General features: G+C 43.6%; 1 protein-coding gene across 5 annotated transcripts in view; it reads left to right on the top strand.

The window, feature by feature from the left end:
- Positions 1–21,657, top strand: part of St3gal3 (ST3 beta-galactoside alpha-2,3-sialyltransferase 3) — a 250,952-nt gene that overhangs the window by 126,311 nt on the left and 102,984 nt on the right. For all 5 annotated transcript variants that reach the window (XM_045150483.1, XM_045150486.1, XM_045150485.1 and 2 more), the window contains one exon: positions 14,192–14,234. In XM_045150483.1, the coding sequence (XP_045006418.1) occupies positions 14,192–14,234 (43 nt within the window). The remainder of the gene's footprint in view (positions 1–14,191; positions 14,235–21,657) is intronic.

Below are 21,657 nucleotides of genomic sequence, written 5' to 3'. Positions count from 1 at the left end.
TCTCTCTCTCTCTCTCACACACACACACACACACACACACACACACACACACATAATTTTTTTGTTGTTTTTTCAAGGTAGGGTCTTACTCTGGCTCAGGCTGACCTGGAATTAACTCTGTAGTCTCAGGGTGGCTTTGAACTCACAGCGATCCTCCTACCTCTGCCTCCCGAGTGCTTGGATTAAAGGCATGCACCACCTTGCCTGGCTTAATAAAATATTTTTTTAAAAACAATGCAAAGCAACTCCAGGGATCATGGTTACAGGAACAAATGGTTCAACTCTTCAACTTGACAGAACTGTTTACTCCCTCATGTCATTCAGCTTAAAGTAGAAAGAATCCAGGCATGTGAGCTTTTGTCAGGTGCTTATACACCTGGGTACACATCCCACTGATAATCCCACTGTGTGCCTGGAAGAAGAGCAGGCTCCTGAAGGAAACTCCAGGGACCTGAGTGTAAAGCAGCATGAAAGCAATAGCTTTGCACGAGAGGCTCCTGAGCAGAGAAGGCAGACTTGCAAGAAGTTGTGCACATCTGTGGGGAGCACAGATGGCAGGCAGCACAGAGGTTCACAGGCTAGACAGACAGAGAAGTGTTTTTCCCTCCGCATTCACTTCACATGCCAGCAGGGCCGTTGTGAAGAAAACCAGGAGTGCTATAATGGAACTTCTAGACTAGCAGAGGAGCGACAACAGCCAGATGATCTGAGAGTGAAATTACAAAGTACAAAGGGAAAGTACACCATGTCAAATATCAAAGGAGGGCATGCTCAAGACAGAATGGCAAGGAATGCCCTGCTGAGAGAGGACATTGAAGTAGGGGCTGAAAATAATCACAAATGAACCAAATAAAGAAGTGAGGATACATTTCAGATAAGAGACACAGCCTGTAAGAAAAGATTTACTCAAAGAACTAAAATCTGGGTGTGGTGGTGCGTGTCTGGAACCACAGCACTTGAGAAGCTGAGGCAGGAGGAACACAAGTACAAGCTCAGCCTGGGCTACCTGTCATGACCCTGCTCTCCCAGAAGAGCTGAAAGAAAGCCCAAATGGCCTGAACACAGCACAGAGACAAAGGCAGGGCTTGTAGGGTAGGGAAGGGCCACATCATAGAGTTCCTTGTTGTATGACAATGTCTTTTAAATTTAGGAGATAGATATTTGCAAACAGAGAGACAGAATGAGCATGCTGGAACCTCCTGCCATTGCAGATGAACACCAGATACATAAGCCACTGGCATTAGTTGGGTACTGGGGAATTGAACCCAGGCCATCAAGCTTTTCAAGGAAGCACTGTTTGCTTAACTGCTGAGCCATCTCTCCAGCCCTAAATTTAGTTTTGATGGCTGTATCTGAAAGGATGAGTGAGTGGTTATGGTCAGTGATGGAAATGAGGTCATTAGAGAGGAATCCTATAATGACGGGCTGTAGTGCTAAGAAGATAGCCACCACTAGGTCTGGTGGCTCATGCGTGTAATCCCAGTGCTTGGAGGCTGAGTCAGAGGATCTCAAATTCAAGACCAGACTGGCTACATAATGAAGCCCTATCTCAAGAAGAAAAAAATAAAAAGATTAAGAAATGGCTGCATAAAACCAGGCGTGGTGGCGCACGCCTTTAATCCCAGCACTCAGGAGGCAGAGGTAGGAGGATCGCCGTGAGTTCAAGGCTACCCTGAGACTCCTAGTGAATTCCAGGTCAGTCTGGGCCAGAGTGAGACCCTACCTCGAAAAACCAAAAAAAAAAAAAAAAAAAAAAAAAAATAAAAAAATAAAAGAAATGGCTGCATATTCTACACAGCAATGAAAACAAGGGCAAAGCAATGATGGTAGTTCAGTAATAAGGTCTGGATTTAGAAATGAAGGATGAGCTGGCCATGGTGGTGTGTACCTGTAGTCCCAGCTTCTCCAGAGGCTGAGGTAGGAGGATTGCTTGAAACTAGGTATTTGGGTTAGCATGAGTAACATACAGAAACCCTGGAGGAGGGGGAGAGAGGAGGAGAGAGAGAATGTAACCAATATGAAAGGGAGATGGGGAAAGGAAGAGCCTGGAGACAGTAAGGCAGATCAAATAGTTCATTCCATCTTTAGCGTAGAATATGGGGTGGGGGAGGTAATGCAGGGAATTAACAAATGAAGTAGGGGGCTGGAGAGATGGCTTAGCAGTTACTTGCCTTTGAAGACAACAGACCCAGGTTCAGTTCCCCATAACCCACTTAAGCCAGATGTATATGGTAGAGCATGCGTCTGGAGTGCATTTGCAGCAGTTGGAGGCCCTGGTACGCCCATTCTCTCTCTCTAATAATACATAAAAATAAAATATTTTTAAAAACATTAAATAAATATTTTAATATATTTTATTTATATGAGAGAGAGAAAGAGGCAAAGAGAGAGAGAGAATGGGTACACTGGGGCCTCCAGCCACTGCAAATGAACTGCAGATGCATGTGTTCCTTGTGCATCTGGCTTATGTGGGTTCTGGAGAGTTGAACCGGGATCCTTTGGCTTTGCTGCAAATGCCTTAACTGCTAAGCCATCTCTCCAGCCCAAATATTTTTAAAAAATGAAGTAGCAATGGTCACTATACGCCAGATCATAAAAGATTTATAAACTAAGCATTGGGATTGACTAGCAAAAAGGAGTCCATGCAAAGACCTGAAAAGTGGGGATGAGCTGGGGTGGTGGTGCACGCCTTTAATCCCCGCACTTGGGAGGCTGAGGTAGGAGGACAGATGTGAGTGTGAGGCCACCCTGAGACCACATAGTAAATTCTAGGTCAGCCTGGGCTAGAGTGAACCCTACCTCAAAAAACACCACCAATACAGAGGGGATGTATTCTTAGGAATTTATCTTACAGAAAACAAGTTCTGGTTACAGCACAATGAAGCTACTAGAGAACAAGGTAGGAGGCAGGAAGATCCAATAGAAGGCTGTTAATAGAACCTAAGTGATCAGTGGAGCTAAAAGTTGGAGGGAGCCGGGCATGGTGGCACACGCCTTTAATCCCAGCACTTGGGAGGCAGAGGTAGGAGGATCATCATGAGTTCAAGGCCGCTACTTAATGAATTCCAGGCCAGCCTAGACTAGAGTGAGACCACACTTTGAAAAACAAAAGCAAACAAACAAACAAACAAAAAGCTGGAGGAAGTAAATGGATTTGAGATCTCTTTAGGAGATGGACTTAAACAGTAATAATAAAAGGACACGAAGACGTAGTCAAATTAACTGAATGAAATAAGGGAAGTGGGATTCAAGGACTCCTCTTGGGTTTGAAGCCTAGCTGGATGAATGATGTTGCATGTTGCCATTTGTGAAAGTTGGAAATACAGGGAGGAAGAGGACTAGTTTCTGGTATGTATGTGGTGATACAGATGAGCTATGTGAGCATCTTCTGTGTAAGATGTTGGATATTATGGTGAGAATGACCAGCGGGAGGGGGAGAATAGTCTGGAGGTCATCAGAGATTTGGTTTGGGAGCAATGAACTTGAATGTTGAGTAAAGTAAAATCTAGACTGCATATGGGGAAAGTGAGGGAAGAGGAGAAATGAAGGAAAACCAGACAAAATATGTGGAAAAATATTTCTTCAAACTTTGAGCAAGAGGTAGTGAGTCACCTTGAGACTACACAGTGAATCCCAGGTCAGCCTGGGCTAGAGTGAGACTCTACCTCAAAAAACAAAAACAGAAAAAGAGGTAGCCAGGTTGCTGGTTTCTAAAAGAAAGGCAGTCAGTGAAGGCAGCTCTGTAATCACAAGCTAGGCCCCTAGAGACAGTTCCAGGACATAATACAGGGGCAAAGAGCCCAGATAGGACCTTAGACTCTTCCTAAGGTGAAGAAGCAGTTGAGAACCCGGGGAGCTCAAGGCAGATAGAATTATTGGGAAGATTACCTGAGAGGAGAGGCCTGCCCACAGGAGAGCTCTGGGGTGTGTAGCAGGTCCCCTGCACTGCTCAGCTGATGGGTAGATACAGATGTGGAAACCACAGGAAGCTGAGGAAAGAATCACAGAAGGAGGCAGGCAGGGTTGTACCTGTACCTAGAGGTCACATATATAGGACTTGGGATCATAGGGTATTCCAAAGGCTTGCCTTAGTAATGAGCCAAAATTACTGACAATGCTAAAGGTTAAAGGTCACTTTTGTTTCTAAATCTATAAAATTCAGAAGCAAGCCTTGAAAGGACATTTCTAATAATTTCATTATGCCCAAAATGAGGAATACCCAAATACCATGCCCTAACAAGGTGAAAAATTCACATGGCTGGTAACCAATCAGATAGTACCAGACAGCTAATGAAGTATAACCCAGAGTGAGGAGAAAAACCAGTCAGTAGAGATATACCTAGAGGTGACATGAATGTTGGCATTAGTAGACAGGGACGACACAAGAGCCCATATGTTGAAGAAGGAAGACAAGCATGGGGCCATTAAGGAAAGAAATGGGACACTAAGGAAGCCTTTCCTTTGGACTCCTTCCATACCTTTCCATGGACTCCAAGAGATGAAATATACCATGTATGTGATGAAAAATGTGCTAGATGGATCATCAGCAAATTAGAAATAGTAGAAGAAAGGTATAGTAATAGAAAATATATCAATTGAAACTGTCTAAAACGAAATGGAAGATCACTGAAAATGAAGGACACAGCATCATTGAGCTGTAGGACTTTAGGCAGTCTCATATCTGTAACAGAAAAAGAGGGGAGGGTAGGAAATATTTGAATATATAATAAGTCATTTTTTCATATTTGATTAGAACTCACAGATCCAAGGTACACCATAAACCCAAACACAAGAAAGATGATGGAAACCACAGTAGGTCACATTATAGACACTCCCTTCTCTACCCCAGGCAGATAGCCTGGAGCCAGCCAGGTGGTGAGAGCAGCAAGTCCAGGGGGCACTGTGAGATGGATTAAAATAGGAGGTTTCTGGGAGGAGCATTGAGGAGTCAGAATGAGGCTGGAGGCCCATTCTTCCTGGGAGATTCAGCTACTTGTCATTTTTCCCCAAGCTTGTTCCTACCATTCCGAAGGGCCTTCATTTCAAGAGTGTGCTTTTCCTCTGGAGCATGCTCCTGCTCACTATGGGTGTGGTGGGCTTTTGTGATTTTCAGCCATCACCTCCCTTCATATCTGAGAGGAGAACAAGAGCAAGCAAGGCCAGGGATTTGGGGTCCAGAGCAGAGGGGATGATTTGCAATCCCTTTCTGTGACTGTGCTCAAGATGTACAGTTGCTGGTAGCCATGTTGCAAAGTTGTGGAAAAGGCTGGTGAGGAAGAGTAAAGCCACTGAGAGAGGCTGGCATCCTGTCAGTTTTGGCAGTCCTTGGAGCCTGCTACACTCACCCCTTCCCACAGCTTGGTTATGTGCACCATGAAATCATTCCACTGGGCTCAAGCTGCAGCTCAGTGGGAGAATGCTGGTCTAGTTTAGTATGTGTGAGGCTCTGGATTCAGTAAAAACAAATTAATCATGTAAATGTCCATTTCCTATGCAATCTGGCCAATGTATTAGAACATGCAGGACAGTCAGGATAATTGCAGAGGTCACCTTCGTTCAGACTCTTTCCATCCCTGAAATTGTTTTCAGTGTGGGAAGTCCAGTGACACTCTTGATATCTCTGAGGTGATTAAAAAAAAAAGTCCCCCCCTCCGAGCCTTAGGGAACATTGCAGAAGAAGAGACAGAACGATTGTAAGAGCCAGAAGATGGCGGGGAATGCTTTGGAATGCTGTCTTCTGGACATGTCATGTCCATTGCACTCATGACCTCACGGAGATTGTAGTTACCTGCACAATATTGGGCCCATCAGTATTTTGTCATGGATAGTGGAGGAGGGGAGAAAGCATCAAAGTAGAAGAGGAACTAGTTGGGAAGAAGAGGTTCAGTGGAAGGGGGACAGGAGGATAAGAAGGTAGTAGGAGGGGAATATGATCAAAATACATTATATACATGCACAGAACCTGATAATGAGTTTTTTTTTAATTCGTGATCACTTTGAATCACAAGTCCAGAGTTACAGCACTCATGATTTCATAACAGCTACTTGTAACTTAAAAAAATTTTTTTTATTAACAACTTCCATGATTATAAACAATATCCCATGGTAATGCCCTCTCTCTCCTCACTTTCCCCTTTGAAACTCCACTCTCCATCATATCGCCTCCCCCTCTCAATCAGTTTCTCTTTTGTTTTGATGTCATGATCTTTTCCTCCTCTTGTGATGGTCTTGTGTAGGTAGTGTCAGGCACGGTGAGGTCGTGGATATGCAGGCCATTTTGTGTCTGCAGGAGCACGTTGTAAGGAGTCCTACCCTCCCTTTGGCTCTTACATTCTTTCTGCCACTTCTTCTGCAATAGACCCTGAGCCTTGGAAGGTGTGATAGATATTGCAGTACTGAGCACTCCTGACACTTTTTCACAGTTACTTGTAACTTTTAATTCATTCACACAGTTATTTCCTCTCCTCACGTTAGGCCTTAAGACCTGCAGGTGTCTAACTCGGGGAAGGAGCCCTGCTGTCTTTGCTCTTCCTGCCCCAAATACCTAGTTTCTTGCTGACCCGTTTCACTTCCCTGGGATAGCTATAGAGGAAGAGAGGGGAACAGAAAAAACTTGGGATAGTGTTTTTATGCTCTGGATCTGGCGTGTGTTTCAAGCTGACTCTTGGGGTTGCTCTTGCAGGCATTTTGCTGACCCCTGTTCTTCCTGGGAATTGCTCTCCAGCCTTGCCACTGGGTATCTGTCCCTGCTTCTGACAGCTGAGGACCCTCCTGTTTGCCAGCCTTACGGGTAGATTTTTTTTTTTTTTCAAGGTAGGGTCTCACTCTGGTACAGGCTGACCTGGAATTAACTCTGTCATCTCAGGGTGGCCTTGAACTCACGGCGATCCTCCTACCTCTGCCTCCTGAGTGCTGGGATTAAAGGCGTGTGCCACCACGCCCGGCTTTTGATTTTTTTTTTTAATTAACAAAACTTCCATGATTGTAAACAATATCCCATGGTAATGCCCTCCCTCCCCCCCACTTTCCCCTTTGAAACTCCACTCTCCATCATATGCCCTCCCCCTCTCAATCAGTTTCTCTTTTATTTTGATATCATGATCTTTTCTTCCTGTTAAGATGGTCTTGTGTAGGTAGTGTCAGGCACTGTGAAGTCATGGATATCCAGGCCATTTTGTGTCTGGGGGGAGCACGTTGTAAGGAGTCCTCTCTTCCTTTGGCTCTTACATTCTTTCTGCCACTTCTTCCACAATGGACCCTGAGCCTTGGAAGGTGTGATAAAGATATTGTAGTACTGAGCACTCCTGTCCCTTCTTCCCAGTACCATGATGCTTTCTGAGTCATCCCAAGGTCACTGACAGGCAGATGTTTCGGGAAGGAACTAAAACAGTCTCACTGTAGCTAATTCATGCATCTCTGTAGGGTATTCTGAGAGTTCCCACGTATCTCTGTCCTACAGCCTGCCAGCCCATCTCACCATGTCCTTACGCTTCTCAACTGGGAAGCCCACTGTGTCCCCATGCCTTGGCGACCATGTAAGTTTTTCTTTCCAATCTGAAGTAAAAGACTACGTACACATTCTGCCCTTTCAGAGATAGGAGGTTCATAATACAGCTCTCCCCAAAGTGATTTCTCAAATCCTCTTTTCATCTGTGGCAATTTCTTTTATATTGGATGTGAGGAAGGTCTTTAGAATTATATAACGTTTCCTTTGAAATTCTGCATCTTAGACTAAGCAAGCATCTTACTTCATACATGACATTGGTCAGTTTGGAAGCTTGACTGAAATCTTCTGATCATATTAATTTATTTATATTATGACTGTTATGACCAAGTAACCCCGATAAAAAACAGACAGTAAATATTTCCTGAGCATCTGGTGTGTGCAGCCCCAGCCCTCCTGGCTGCCAGTCTTGGGCTCCTTGCTTCCAGTTAGCCTGCTGGCTGAATCCTGCCCACATGCATGCTTTGGATCATACACATTATCGTTAGATTTTTTTTTTTTTCCTTTGACCTACTGTGTTTATAGATTGAGGAACTTTACCTTTTTTTAAAAAAATCATGGGGGCTGGAAAGATGGCTTAGTGGTTAAGGCACTTGCCAACAAAGCCAGAGGATCCAGGTTCGATTCCCCAGTACCCACATAAAGCCAGATACACAAGGTGGTGCATGTGTGTAGACTTTGTTTGCAATGGCTGGAGGCCCTGGTATGCCTGTTCTCTCTCCCTGTATCTGCCTCCACCTCTCTCTCTCTCTCTCAAATAAATACATAAATTTTTTTAAAAAATGATTCAGGGCTGGAGAGATGGCTTAGCGGTTAAGCGCTTGCCTATGAAGCCTAAGGACCCTGGTTCAAGGCTCGATTCCCCAGGACCCACATTAGCCAGATGCACAAGGGGGCACATGCATCTGGAGTTCATTTGCGGTGGCTGGCACGCCCATTCTCTCTCTCTCCCTCTGTCTGCCTCTTTCTCTCTGTGTCTGTTGCTCTCAAATAAACAAGTAAAAATAAACAACAACAACAAAAAGATGAGGTAACTCTGGGCCTGCCTTGATGGAAGCTGTTCTTCAACAGGATTCCTTCCATTGCCATGGACTGTACTTCTATGACCTTGAGGCTGACTGTTAACTCTTCCTAACAAATGATGGGAATGGTCTGATACTTGTGTCTCTAAGAAAGACACACAAATGGATGGGCCATCATGGCCATGGAAAGGGACATTCTTTAGAAATGCAAAGTGTTACTCAGTGGTAGCCTGCTTGTCTAACATGTGCAAGGCCCTGGGTCTGATCTCCATGCAGCATGGTCTGGGTGGGGAAGCCAGAAATGCTAAGTGTTCTTTTATAAAATTCACTTACTTTTATTAGCATATGTTAATTATGCATAACAATAAGTTTAACTATGGCATTTTTATATATTGAATAGTCATTTTATCATATTTCCCCCATTATCTCTCTTGTTCCCTCCCTTCCCTCTTCCCAACCTGTCCCCCTTTGACTTCTATGTCTTTATTTTTTTTGGTGACCCAGTGAGTTTCTTTAGGGTCAATTTGTAAAAATACCTCTTCCTTCCCAGTGACTATTAACTGCTTATAGATTGGAACGGGTGTTCATTAGGAGTCCTCAGGGAAGAGTGGGGCCTCCTGGAACCTCCCCCCATGACAACATGTTGACAGGCTCATTCTTGTGCAGGCTTTTGCCTGTAATCACAACTGCTGCAAGATCAAGTTCAATGTCAAAGTTAGGCTGTGAAGACAGTGTTCCTCTTCACTCTACTTCCTCTGGCTCTTGCATTCTTTCTGCCTCCTCTTTTGCACTGTACCCTGAGTCTTGAAGGGGGTGATAGAGAGCCCTGTGTCTTGAAGGGGGTGAGATAGTCCCATTTGTGACTGAGCATTCAACAGAAGTCTCTGCAATTACTGTTACACACAGTAAAAAGAAGTTTCTCTGGCCATAGCTGATGTCAGCACTAATCTATAGGTATAAACATAATTACTTAGAAGCAACTTACTAGACACATCATGTCAATTTAGCAAAACAACAGCAGTAGTTTCCCCAGTAAAGCCTATGACTTCGCCAGCCTCAGGCTTTTGACCAGGTTTGATTATTTATTTATTTATTATTGGTTTTTCAAGGTTTAAACTACCAGATGTGGATTCCCTCTTGTGGAGTGGGCCTCAAGTTCAGTCACAGCAGAGTTGGTTGCCCTCTCTACTGATTTACCACTATTGCATCAATGAGCACTTCGTGCCTGACTGGTCAGTTGTGTAGTATGCAATGTCTAGAGCTGAGCAAGATTTCTGATGATAAATCACCCCACAAAGCCTACCTAGCACCCTCTAGCACCGTGAGAGCAGGGTGGAGGCTCCTGTCATGATTCAGCTTGATTTCTCTGCCTGTGATCAAAGTATTTACTGTGTTCAGCAGTAGGGTCTTACTGTTGAGTTCTGAAGGACAGCCAAGAGCTGTGACTAGTAGAAAGTGCTCATATCTTGTTCAGTGTGTGTGTGTGTGTGTGTGTGTGTGTGTGTGAAAGCTCAGGGTAACATTGGAAAATAAACTATCTTTGTAGTTATATAGTTATCTGTAGGGAGTATGTGTGACAAGGGATAATAAACTGAAACAAAGATATTTCAACAGCATTTTACTTTCATTTCCCTCATATTGGGGATTGAACTCGGGTCTTATGCATACTAGGCATGCACTCTACCATTGAACTCTATCTCTAGACCTTTTGAAAATTTTTTTACTTTTTTTAAAAAAAATTTTATTTATTTGAGAGCGACAGACACAGAGAGAAAGACAGCTAGAGGGAGAGAGAGAGAATGGGCGCGCCAGGGCCTCCGGCCACTGCAAACGAACTCCAGACGCGTGCGCCCCCTTGTGCATCTGGCTAACGTGGGACCTGGGGAACCGAGCCTCGAACTGGGGTCCTTAGGCTTCACAGGCAAGCGCTTAACTGCTAAGCCATCTCTCCAGCCCTTTTTTTTTTTTTTTACTTTTTACTGCTTTGTTTTTCTTTTTTTTTCAAGTCAGACTGGCCTCAAACTCATTGCAATCCTCCTTCCTTAGTCTCCCAAATGCTAGAATTAAAGGCATGCACCATCATGTCTGGCTTAAAATTGTGGGAGGGGAGGGGAGAGTGGTGGGCACACGAGGGCACCAGGGCCTTCTGCCACTGTAAATGAATAAATACCAGCTTGCTGGTACCACTTTTTGGGCTTGGCTTATATGGATGACTTGAACGTTGAACCCAAGCCCCAGGCTTTGCAAGCAGTCACCTGGAACTGCTGACTTATCTTCATAGTCCTCCTCTTTAAATTTTGAGAGTTGGTCTTCCTTTTAGTTGCCCAGGCTGGTCTCAGGCATTTGATCTTCCTGCCTTAGCCTGAGTAGATTACATTAGAGGTGTGTATCACTATACCCAGATAGGGTTTATTTTGTTATACACCTACAATAATTGGTATGAGGGTGTTAGCTACCATGGATATTACATCATTTCCATTTATGTTATTTTATTTGTTTTCTTTATTTGAGATAGAAAGAAAGAGGCAGATAAATATATAGAGAGAATGAGTGTGCTAGGTCTTTGTGCCACTTTGTGTATCTGGCTTTACATGGGGACTGGGGTATTGAACCTGGGTCCTTTGGCTTTTCAGGCAAGTACCTTAACCACTAAGCACTCTCTCCAGTCCTGTGTGATGTTTTTGCTTGGTCCCTGATGTTTGGGTTTGCAACAAGAGGGAAGGTTTTCTCTTTCTTTTCTGGAAGGAGGCTGGTGTATTATGTGCGTTCAGATCTGAGGAAGAGCAACAGGATGGCTGCCCCCAGGGTGCCACCACAGAGGGACAGTCACCAAGTATGTGGCACACTGATAATACTTCCTTTTCATGGGATGACACAATAAGAGTAGAAAATTTTTCCAGGCACGCCTTTAATCCCAGCACTTAGGAGACAGAGGTAAGTGGATTGCCCGGAGTTTGAGGCCATCCTGAGACTACATAGTGAATTCCAGGTCAGCCTGGGCTACAGTGATTCCCTACCTCGAAAAAAAACAGAGTAGAAAACTTTGAAAGTAACTCCTTTTATAAACAATATTTTTATTTATAAAGAGAGAGAGTATGGGTGTGACAGGGCCTCCTGCTACTGCAAAGAAACTGCAGATACATGTGCTACTTTGTGTATCTAGTTTTACATGGGTACTAGGAAATTAAACCTGAGCTGTCAAGCTTTGCAAGCTAGTGCTTTTAGCTGCTGAGCCCTGGAAGTAACTCTTTTATCAGGTTATATATTTAGTTTTATAATTGAAGCCTTTTTGGTTTTTTGTTTGTTTGTTTTTGTTTTTTGAGGTAGGGTCTCACTCTAGCCCAGGCTGACCTGAAATTCACTATGTAGTCCTAGGGTGGCCTCGAACTCACAGCAATCCTCCTACCTCTGCCTCCCAAGTGCTGGGATTAAAGGCGTGCACCACCATGCCCGGCTGCCTTTTTGTTTTTTATACCAATTTTTAAAATATTTATTTATTTAGGGAGAGAGAAAAAGAGTTTTCCTGCTTCTTTTAATAAATTTTTGGTATATGAAGCCTCATCTGTCTGTGTCAGAGCAGTTCTCTTGGGAGACAAACCTGTTGAGTTTTGTGTCCTAGTTGATATTATCAATATTAAGATGTTTTCTCTCACCACAACCTAGCTGATTGTAAAATCCAAGGGCCTGGCTTAATAGCCTTGTGGAATGACTTCAGTGCTTGTACGTGTGGATAGCTTCCCTGTCTCGCCTGTTCATTGCTTCTTGAAGGCTGAGTTCCTTGAGAGCCTTGCTCCTTGAACTTTGCTAGTCAAACCTTTGGTCTTAGCATTCTGGGTTTTTTGTTTGTTTTGTTTTGGTTTTGGTTTTTCAAGGTAGGGTCTCACTCTAGCCCAGACTGACCTGGAATTCACTATGAAGTCTCAGGGCGGCCTTGAACTCATGGTGATCCTCCTACCTCTGCCTCTCGGGTGCTGGGATTAAAGCATTCTGTTTTATCTTCAGAGGGAGTCAGGCTAGCTGATAGTTGCTATCGTAGACCACCTTTTTTTTCTGTGTACTCACACATGCATGCATACACATGCATACGCAGAGACATGGACACAGACACACTGCAGTCTTTGAGCAACAGTGTAAGAAACAATCCCATGGCATTTCCCTTATTTTCCTTGTGTGAAATATTTTTGAGGTCATGGGAAATTTCCTTCAAATGAAATAGCTGTGATTCTCCTGGTTTATTTTGTGGACACTGAACCACAAAATCCATGCTTTATGTTTAGTTTGAGCTGTGGAAAATCTTGAAGACAGATTCCTAATCCTGAAACAGGCCCACGGAGCAGGACACTCACTTTTCCTATTCTCCTTTCCCCGCTCCAGTTTAGTGATCCATATACTTACTTCTCCTTTGGTACCCAGGGTTTTTGTCTTTTTTTCTCTCTTTCTTCTGGTTTTTTTTTTTTTTTTTTTTTTTTTTTTTTGAGGCAGGGTCTCACTCTAGCTCAGACTGATCTAGAACTCACTCTGTAGCCCAGGCTGGCCTTAAACTCATGGCAGTCCTCCTACCTTGAGTGAGCCATTGTGCCCAGCTACCAGAGTCTTTTTTTAAAGTCTGTGATCCATACAGTTTTGCAATACTGCTTCAGCCTCAGTTGAAAACAAGACAAACTACTAAATTGTTAGACTTAAATTTATTGCAAACATCTTACCAATTGTTCTTAAATCTTATTCAGTTTCCCCTTTATGTCATTGTGTCTCAGTTCTCTGTGGCTCTCACTCAGAGGGTGGCTGCTGAGGGTCTAAGGGTCCTGTAGCCACTACAGCTTTGCCCTGTCAGCTTGGCTCACTCAGCAGACACTGCCAGTGCTCAGAGCTGAGGTCATGTCTGACTTCTTTCTTCTCCAGTACCTAGTGTGTGGTTTACCAAATTTCACTTTCAAGTACTACATTTATGAAGGAAAACAGTTCTGGGGCTAGAGAGATGTCTCAGTGGTTGAAGTGCCTGATTGCAAAGCCTGACAGTCCTGTTCAATTCCTTAGTACCCACGTAAAGCCAGATGTACGAAGTGGGCATGCATCTGGAGTTCATTTTTAGTGGCTAGATGCCGTGGCACACCAATACTCTCTCTTTATTTCTCTCTCTCCCTTCCCTTCCTCCCTCCTTGTAAACATATAAATAAATAAATGTATTTTAAAAAACAATTCTGTATCAGCATAGGACTGGTTGGCATAGAACACCTGGAAAATATCTGGCATTGAACTGGGTTGTTAACAAAATACATTTTTAAAAGATATTTTATTTATTTTTTCATTAGAGAAAGAGAGAGAGAGAATTGGCACACCTGAGCCTCGAGCCACTGCATATGAACTCTAGATGCATGTGCCACCATATGCATCTGGCTTACATGGGACCTGGAGAATCAAACCTGGGTCCATAGGCTTTTCAGGCATACATCTTAACTACTAAGCCATCTCTCCAGCCCATATAATAGATGCTCAATAGATGTTTTGTGACATAAATTTGGTGTGGCATATATATTTGGCTGTATTCTCAGAAGCACTTGAGTTCTTTTCCAAGGGCTGTCTGTCCCCATGGTGGGTCTGGGAGATGCACCCTGCTAGTGACAGCAGTAGCTTGACTTCAGTGACATTTTCTGCTTTTCTTTTTCAGAGTATGATCGGCTGGGCTTCCTTTTGAAGCTGGACTCTAAACTGTGAGTAGAATAAGAAAAGGCCTGGGCTTTGTGGTAGGGAGCCAGTGAGAGCTGGGGTCTGATTTTGAGGAGTCACCTCTCTCACTCTTGGGCATTTTGGGGGATCCCCTGGGTCCTCTATCCTTAGGTTATGTATAGAATCTATGTGCATGTTACTGCCTGCAGGAGCCTGGGCAGTATGGGGCGAATGGGCACAGACAGGAGAGCTTGCATTTGGCAGGCACAGGTAGTTTACTACAGGAAGGCCCCCACAGGAGTGTAAAGGACAGGAGGCTTTTGGAAGGCTTCTCAGAGAGCAACTAAGCCACAAAGATGCTGTGCCACCTGGCATGCAAAGCCTTCAGTGCTTAGTCTCCTGTCTTTCTCACTTCAACTCCTGTCACTCCTGTCACTCCTTTCCCTCTGCCTTTGCAGATGTGTGTTTGCTGTGCATGAAATCCCCTTTCCTTGCTAGTCTACTTGGAAACTCAAAGATCATTTCCTCCCTACACAGAACTCTCTTTATCTTTGCTTCCTTTGAACTTCTTACTCTTTTAACCAATTGTCTTGCTATCCTATAACTAACTGTATTGTGATTATTAATATATTGGGGGTACAGGCTCAGAATCAGACAAAACTTAGCTCAAATCCCAGATTTCCACTTTTTTTTTTTTTTTGGTGATCTTGGAAAACTAATTTACCACATTGAGCTGTTTCATCTGTGAAATGAAGACAATACTTCATGTGGTTATTGTAAGAATGTTTTAGTGTCGGGGGTGTGAATGCAGGTACATGTGTACTATGACATGTGTACAAAGGTCAGGAACAACCTGGAGTGTTGCTCCTTACCTTCCATCTTGTTTTAAGCCAGGCTCTTTCTGGTTTGTCGCTGCATTCACCAGGAACTTCTAGATGCTCTTGCCTCCACCTCCCATTTTGCTGTAGGCAAGCTGGTATTACAGACAGCAGAGCTACATATCCCACTTTCTGTGGGTGCTGGGGATCTGAACTTGGGTTGTCAGGCTCACACAGCAAACACTTCACCCACTGAGCTGTCTCCCCATCCCTGTTGTTGGATTTAACGGAAGTAATTAATTCAGGGCTTTTTTCAAGTATAAGATATCTAATTTGCCAGGATTCTTTCATGGTTTGGCCATCTTGGCCTCTCTGGTGCCTAGAAAACATAGGAGGTGTTTGTTAGGTGCCCATCAAACACTGACTGCTGGAATGGATGGGTGAATGGACAGATGGTGACTATGCACACATTTGACCAGCATGCCATGAGTTGAGCTCTGTTCATTGTTGCATGTTCATGCCCTGCTCCAGACCACTCACGTGGCTGATGCTCAGTCAGGGTGTGTAACCCAGCCCTCACTCCCTGCCATGACTCTCTTTCTGGTACTAGTCATCTCTGTGCACCTGTACCCCTTGTCCTCACTGAGAAACACATCATGGAAGATCAGAATCGCATCACTTTTCTCCTCTCCTATGTAAGGTCTGAGCCACAGCCGCTTCAGATAGTGGTTGTCACACCTACATAAAGCTATCTAGCCAGGAGCTGCTTGGCTTTCCACTGCTCTGACATTTGCTCCCCTTCCTGGAATCTGGATTCTTGGCTCCGCTGCCTCAGACTATGAGTTCAGGCATTGTAACTCCCAGCTCTCACATGTCATGGAGGCAGCTACAAGGGACAGATTCTCTGCTCTTTTTACAAGGCTGGTAGAGATGTCAGCCACATGTTCACATCTGGGGAATGGAGTTTATTTGTGCTACTGAGCTGCAGGCGTCACATTTAGAAATTTCTTAATTTAGTGCTCTGGGCAAGAAAACATCAAGAACAGGCCATAAGCAAGTGAAATGCCACCAGAACAGAAGAGAGATAGTAATTACTAAGTCAGATTCCCTCAGTGAATACAGGGCATGTTATCGAGGACATGCTAACTACAGTGTTTAAGCTGTCTTCAACAGTGAAGGGGAGGAGGAGGACACTCCTGCCCTGCTGTTTTGACAGCTGAGTGGTGCAGAGCAGGCTATGGTGTAGCTTGTTGCTGGGTACCAGGCCCATTCCATGAACCATCTGAATCAATTTGGACTCAAGCCATGGAATTTACTTGGCCCCATTTCACAATATAAGATGCAAGCTAGCTGGGCGTGGTGACACATGCCTTTAATCCTAGCACTTGGGAGGCAGAGGTAGGAGGATCATCATGAGGCCACCCTGAGACCTGAGACTACATAGTGAATTCTAGGTCTGCCTGGGCTAAAGTGAGACCATACCTCAAGAAAACAAAAAAACAAACAAACAAAAAAAAAGATACAAGCGAGAACCTTCCTGACTTCTGTAAAGGCTTTTCTAGCCCAATACTTTCTTCAGAGGAAAACACAATTGTACAAAAATTCTTTCAGGGAGAAGTATCCAAATTCTGCTTTGGGGACAGTTTCTCAGCCATAAATCTTTTTCTTGTGTGTTTGATTCTATTTCTAATGTATAGGAAAGGACAGTCTCAGATCAGAAGAATGGCTATGAATCCTGCCCCTGCTACTTAGCATCGAATGACTTTAGATAATTCATGTTAGCTTTCTGAATTCTAGTTTTCCTTTATGAAAATACGGATTAGCATTCACTTATATTTACAAGCAAATGCCTTTAATTGCCAAGCCATCTCTCCAGTCCTACTATAGTTTTTTTTTTTTTTTGCATGTGTATGTTGTGGTGTGTGTACATGTGTAAATGCATGCTTGTATTGTGTGTGTGTGTGTGTGTGTGTGTGTGTGCACTTGCTTGTGGAAATCAGACATTAGGTGTCTTCCATATTGCTCTCCACTTTATTTCCTGAGGCAGGGTCTCTTTGAATCCTGAGCTCATAGTTTTGCTACTCTAGCTAGCCAGCTTGTCTTGGGAATTCTTTTCTGTACCCCCTGAGCAGACCACCACACATGCCTGCCATCGAACATGGGTGCTGGGGATCTGAACGCACATGCTCATGCTTGCGCAGCAAGTGCTTATCCGCTTTACTCTCTCCCCAGCCCTATTCACTAGTTTTGTTAACACTAAAAGAAAATGTTATATAAGCTATGAATAAGTATACAGATGTAAAGATTTCTTTATATTTATCTAAGTTTGGGGTTAATATAGCTTCTTTAAACATTTATTTATTTATTTTTGGCTCTAGCCCAGACTGATCTGGAATTCACTGTGTAGTCTCAGGTTGGCCTTGAACTCATGGGAATCCTCCTGCCTCTGCCTTCCATATGCTGGGATTAAAGGTGTGCGCTACCAACGCCCAGCTTTTATTTTGGGCTTTTTGAGATATGGTCTCACTCTAGCCCAGGCTGATCTGGAACTCATTCTGTAGTCCCAGGGTGGCCTTGAACTTACAGCAGTCCTCCTACCTGTGCCTCCAAAGTGCTAGGATTAAAAGCATGTGCCATCATGCCCCCTATTTTTAAATTTATTTATTGACTTACATTCACAAGGAAGAGAGAGAGAGTGAATACACCTGGGCCTCCTGCCACTGCAAACGAACTTGAGACACATGAGCCTTTTTGTGCATCTGGCTTTATATGGATACTAGGGAATTGAACTCAGGTTGTCAGGCTTTTTAAGCAAGTGTCTTTAACCACTGAACATCTCTCTGGCCTGTAATGTAGCTTCTTGAATATCAAAACTCATGCTTTGAAAAGATCTCAGCTATTCTGCCTTTAAATATTGCCTCTGTCCCATGCTGCACTTTTGCACTTGTTCCTCTTTGAAAATTGATTAGCTTCTAGATTTTCACCTTCAACACTAAGATCTATTAACTTCTCTTCCATGTTTGTCGCTTTTGACCCTTTCTATGATAGAATGTAATCCCAGAAGGACAGTGTAAAGATAAACTAGAAGTAACCCTGCTCCCCAGGCCAGGACTTCTGGGAAGAACACCCTAGAAAGTCAGTGCGGTGAGAATACTTGGCGTTTGTTGTCAGGGTTCTCATCCCCGGGTAACTGAGGGAATTCAAGCCCCTGTGTAAGAGACTGCAGGTTTGGCAGTACTGCCAAGCACCTGGCAGAAGCAAACATACGCCCTTTCCAGAGAAAGAAGTGGACTCCTTGCAAGGAACTTTCCAAGGCAGCAAGCAGCTCACGGTAAAATAGCTAAGTACACATGGAAATTAGCACTCATTAGTCAGAACCCCAAAATCACCAGACACCAGAGGAGAACCCACAAAAACTTCTGAAAATGGCATGACTAGACACAGTTCATGAAACGATTATGTGTGCATGTAAAGAAATAAGATGCAAGATTTTGAACTATCTGCATGGTGTTGAGAATTTTAAGAAGTAGAATATATGATTCAAAAATATATATAAAGAGTCGGGTGTGGTGGCGCACGCCTTTAATCCCAGCACTCAGGAGGCAGAGGTAGGAGGATCGCCATGAGTTCGAGGCCACCCAGAGACTCCATAGTGAATTCCAGGTCAGCCTGGGCTAGAGTGAGACCCTACCTCGAAAAACAAAAAACAAAAACAAACAAACTATATATATATATATATATATATATATATATATATATATATATATATATATAATAGAGAGAGAGAGAGAGAGAGAGCGTGCGCGGGCACTTATAGAATTGAAAAAAATGCAATGACTGAAGAAAACCCTAATAGGAGAGTTTAGCAGCAAATTACACACAACTGAAGACAGTGAACTGGAAGATAAGCCAGAAGAAATGGAACTGGCAATTTTTTTTTAATTGTTTAATTTTTTATTTTTTTTGGTTTTTCAAGGTGGGGTCTCACTCTGGTCCAGGCTGACCTGGAATTAACTCTGTAGTCTCAGGGTGGCCTTGAACTCATGGCGATCCTCCTACCTCTGCCTCCTGAGTGCTGGGATTAAAGGCGTGCGCCACCACGCCCAGCAATGCAAATTTTTGTATAAAGGGCCAGATACCAAATATGTTAAGACTTAGGGGATACCTTTGTCACAGCTACTCAGCTCTCAGCTCTGTAGTTGTAACATAAAAGGCCTCATAGGCAGCACATGATAAGTATGGCTGTCTTCTAATACTACTTTGTCTAGAGTCATTGGAATTCTAATTTCATATAATTTGATATTTTGTCTCTGAAGTGCTAAGGACTGAATCCAGGGCCTTGTGCATGCCAGGCAAGTGCTTTACCACTAAACCACACCTTCAGCCCCTTATGTTTTGAAGTGTGATTCTTTTGGTTTTCTCCCACTCATTAAAATATTAAAGATATTTTAAACTCATTGGGGTAGCATGCAGAAAATAGGTGGTTGGTGAGCTTTGGCCTACAGGGACAGAGGGCTACTAGCTGAGAATATTGCACAGCTATATCTTCATACAAGTTTTCTCCTCACCCCAGTGAAGTGTTTTCTTGAAATGATTCTATATATTCACATTTTCTCAAAATACCGTTATGCTTATGATATTCTAAAGTCTGGCAATAAATGGTTTTCACTATATTCTTTCAGTTATGTCTTTCTGGAATAAATAGATTGGTTTGTTATTCTCTTTTTAATTTAATTTAATTTAATTTAATTTAATTTATTTATTTGACAGAGAGGGGGAGAAAGAGATAGAATCCAGCCACTGCAAATGAACTCCAGATGCATGTGCCACTTTGTACGTCTGGCTTTACATGGATACTGGGGAATCAAACTCAGACCTGTAGGCTTTGCAAGCAAGTGCCTTTAACTGCCGAGCCATCTTTCCAGTCATCAGCAAGTTTATTGAGTAGCTATCATGTATTGGCAGTATTCTGTGCTCTGAGGATATAGCAATGAACAAGATGGTCAGTAAACAAAAAGATAGTAAATAAGTTCTTCGTATGTGAGCAGGTAATAAGGACTGTAGGATAAAACTGAGGAAGGCGGAGGAAAGCTTTTGGGGAGACTGCAGGGGTATGCAGGAATCACTGAGGAAGTGACATTGGGGGGCTTGGGGAGATGGCTCAGTAAGTAGGGCTTATTGGACAAGCATGAGGACCTGAGTTTGGATCCCCAGTACCTGTGTAAAAGCTATAATCCCAGAGCTGGAGAAATGGAGACAGGAGGACCCTGGGGCTTGCTGGCTAGTTTGTTGTGATGGTTAATCTCTGGTTATCACTTGACAGGATTTAGAATCACCATGGAAACAAATCTATGGTCATGTCTGTTAGAGATTTCTAGAGCGAATTGGTTGAGGTGGGAGGACTAACTGGGTGGCCCTGTCCCTTGAGCTGGACTCCTGGACTGTCTAAAAGGAGAAAGCCAGCTGAGCATTCAGCACCCATTGTGCTGTATGTTCTCCCTGCTCATGTGGTGATGGGCCAATTACCTGCTCCTGCCATACTTTCCCTGCCATGACAGACATCCCCTTGAACTTGTAAGTCAAAAATAAAACCCTTAGCTGAGTGTGGTGGCGCACACCTTTAATCCCAGCATTCGGGAGGCAGAGGTAGGAGGATCGCTGTGAGTTCGAGGCCAGCCTGAGAATACAGAGTGAATTCCAGGTCAGCCTGTGCTAGAGCGAGACCCCACCTCAAAAAAAAAAAAAAAATAAATAAATAAATAAATAAATAAATAAAGTGGAAAACAGCTGAGGTAGATACTCACTGTTGACTTCTGGCCCATATGTGCATGTGTGTATGTGTGTGTGTGTGCATATACACACATGTATGCATACCACATACACAGACAAATGAAAGAAAGCAGGGAATGAGGGAGGGAGGAAGAAAGGAGAAGAGGAAGGAAGGAAGGAAGGAGTGGGTCACTTGAACAGAGAAGTGAGACAGGCTGTGACCTAGAGGCAGAGCATTACAAACAGTACCCTCAGGAAATCTCTGTCTCTAAGGAAATATGACACCATGAGATCAGCCATCTGGATGCCTTGAAGGAACCAAATTCAGGTGCTGAACATACGGATTTTGAGCTCACGTGAGCTTTCTGGCAGCAGATTTGATTAACTGAAGATTTTACCTATTGTATCTGGGCCTGGGTAGGTGCTTGGGGTTTTGAGAAAATAGCTGTGCAATGTGGTGTTTTATAGTTATCAGGTGTGCCAGGGCATGGGTCCTTAAATGCTCAGTCTTATTTCACAAGGAATTCCATGTGAAGGATACAAAAGAATAAAAGCCAAAACCTATAACTTTTAACCCCCAGAGCCTCATGAAAACCAGGCCCGTTGGGAAGGGCCTATAAACATGGGCCAGTCTTAACAGTTGAATGTGGTGGCATATGCCTGTTTTTCCCAGCTACCCAAGTGGCTGAGACAGGAGAATCATGAGTTCAAAGATATTTGGGGCTATATACTCAGGTCCTGTCTCACAAAAAGGAAACAGGTGAGCAAGATTGGGTAATAGGGGTCTTACTACATAAGTAAAATACAGCTAGAGATAAACATGTGAATCCCAATACAGCATGCCAAGATCCCTGTGGCTACAGGGGGAAATGCCATGTGT

The sequence above is a fragment of the Jaculus jaculus genome, chromosome 5, assembly GCF_020740685.1.
Source record: "Jaculus jaculus isolate mJacJac1 chromosome 5, mJacJac1.mat.Y.cur, whole genome shotgun sequence".
Taxonomy (NCBI): Eukaryota; Metazoa; Chordata; class Mammalia; order Rodentia; family Dipodidae; genus Jaculus; species Jaculus jaculus.
This window is presented reverse-complemented; position numbering and strand designations above follow the sequence as displayed.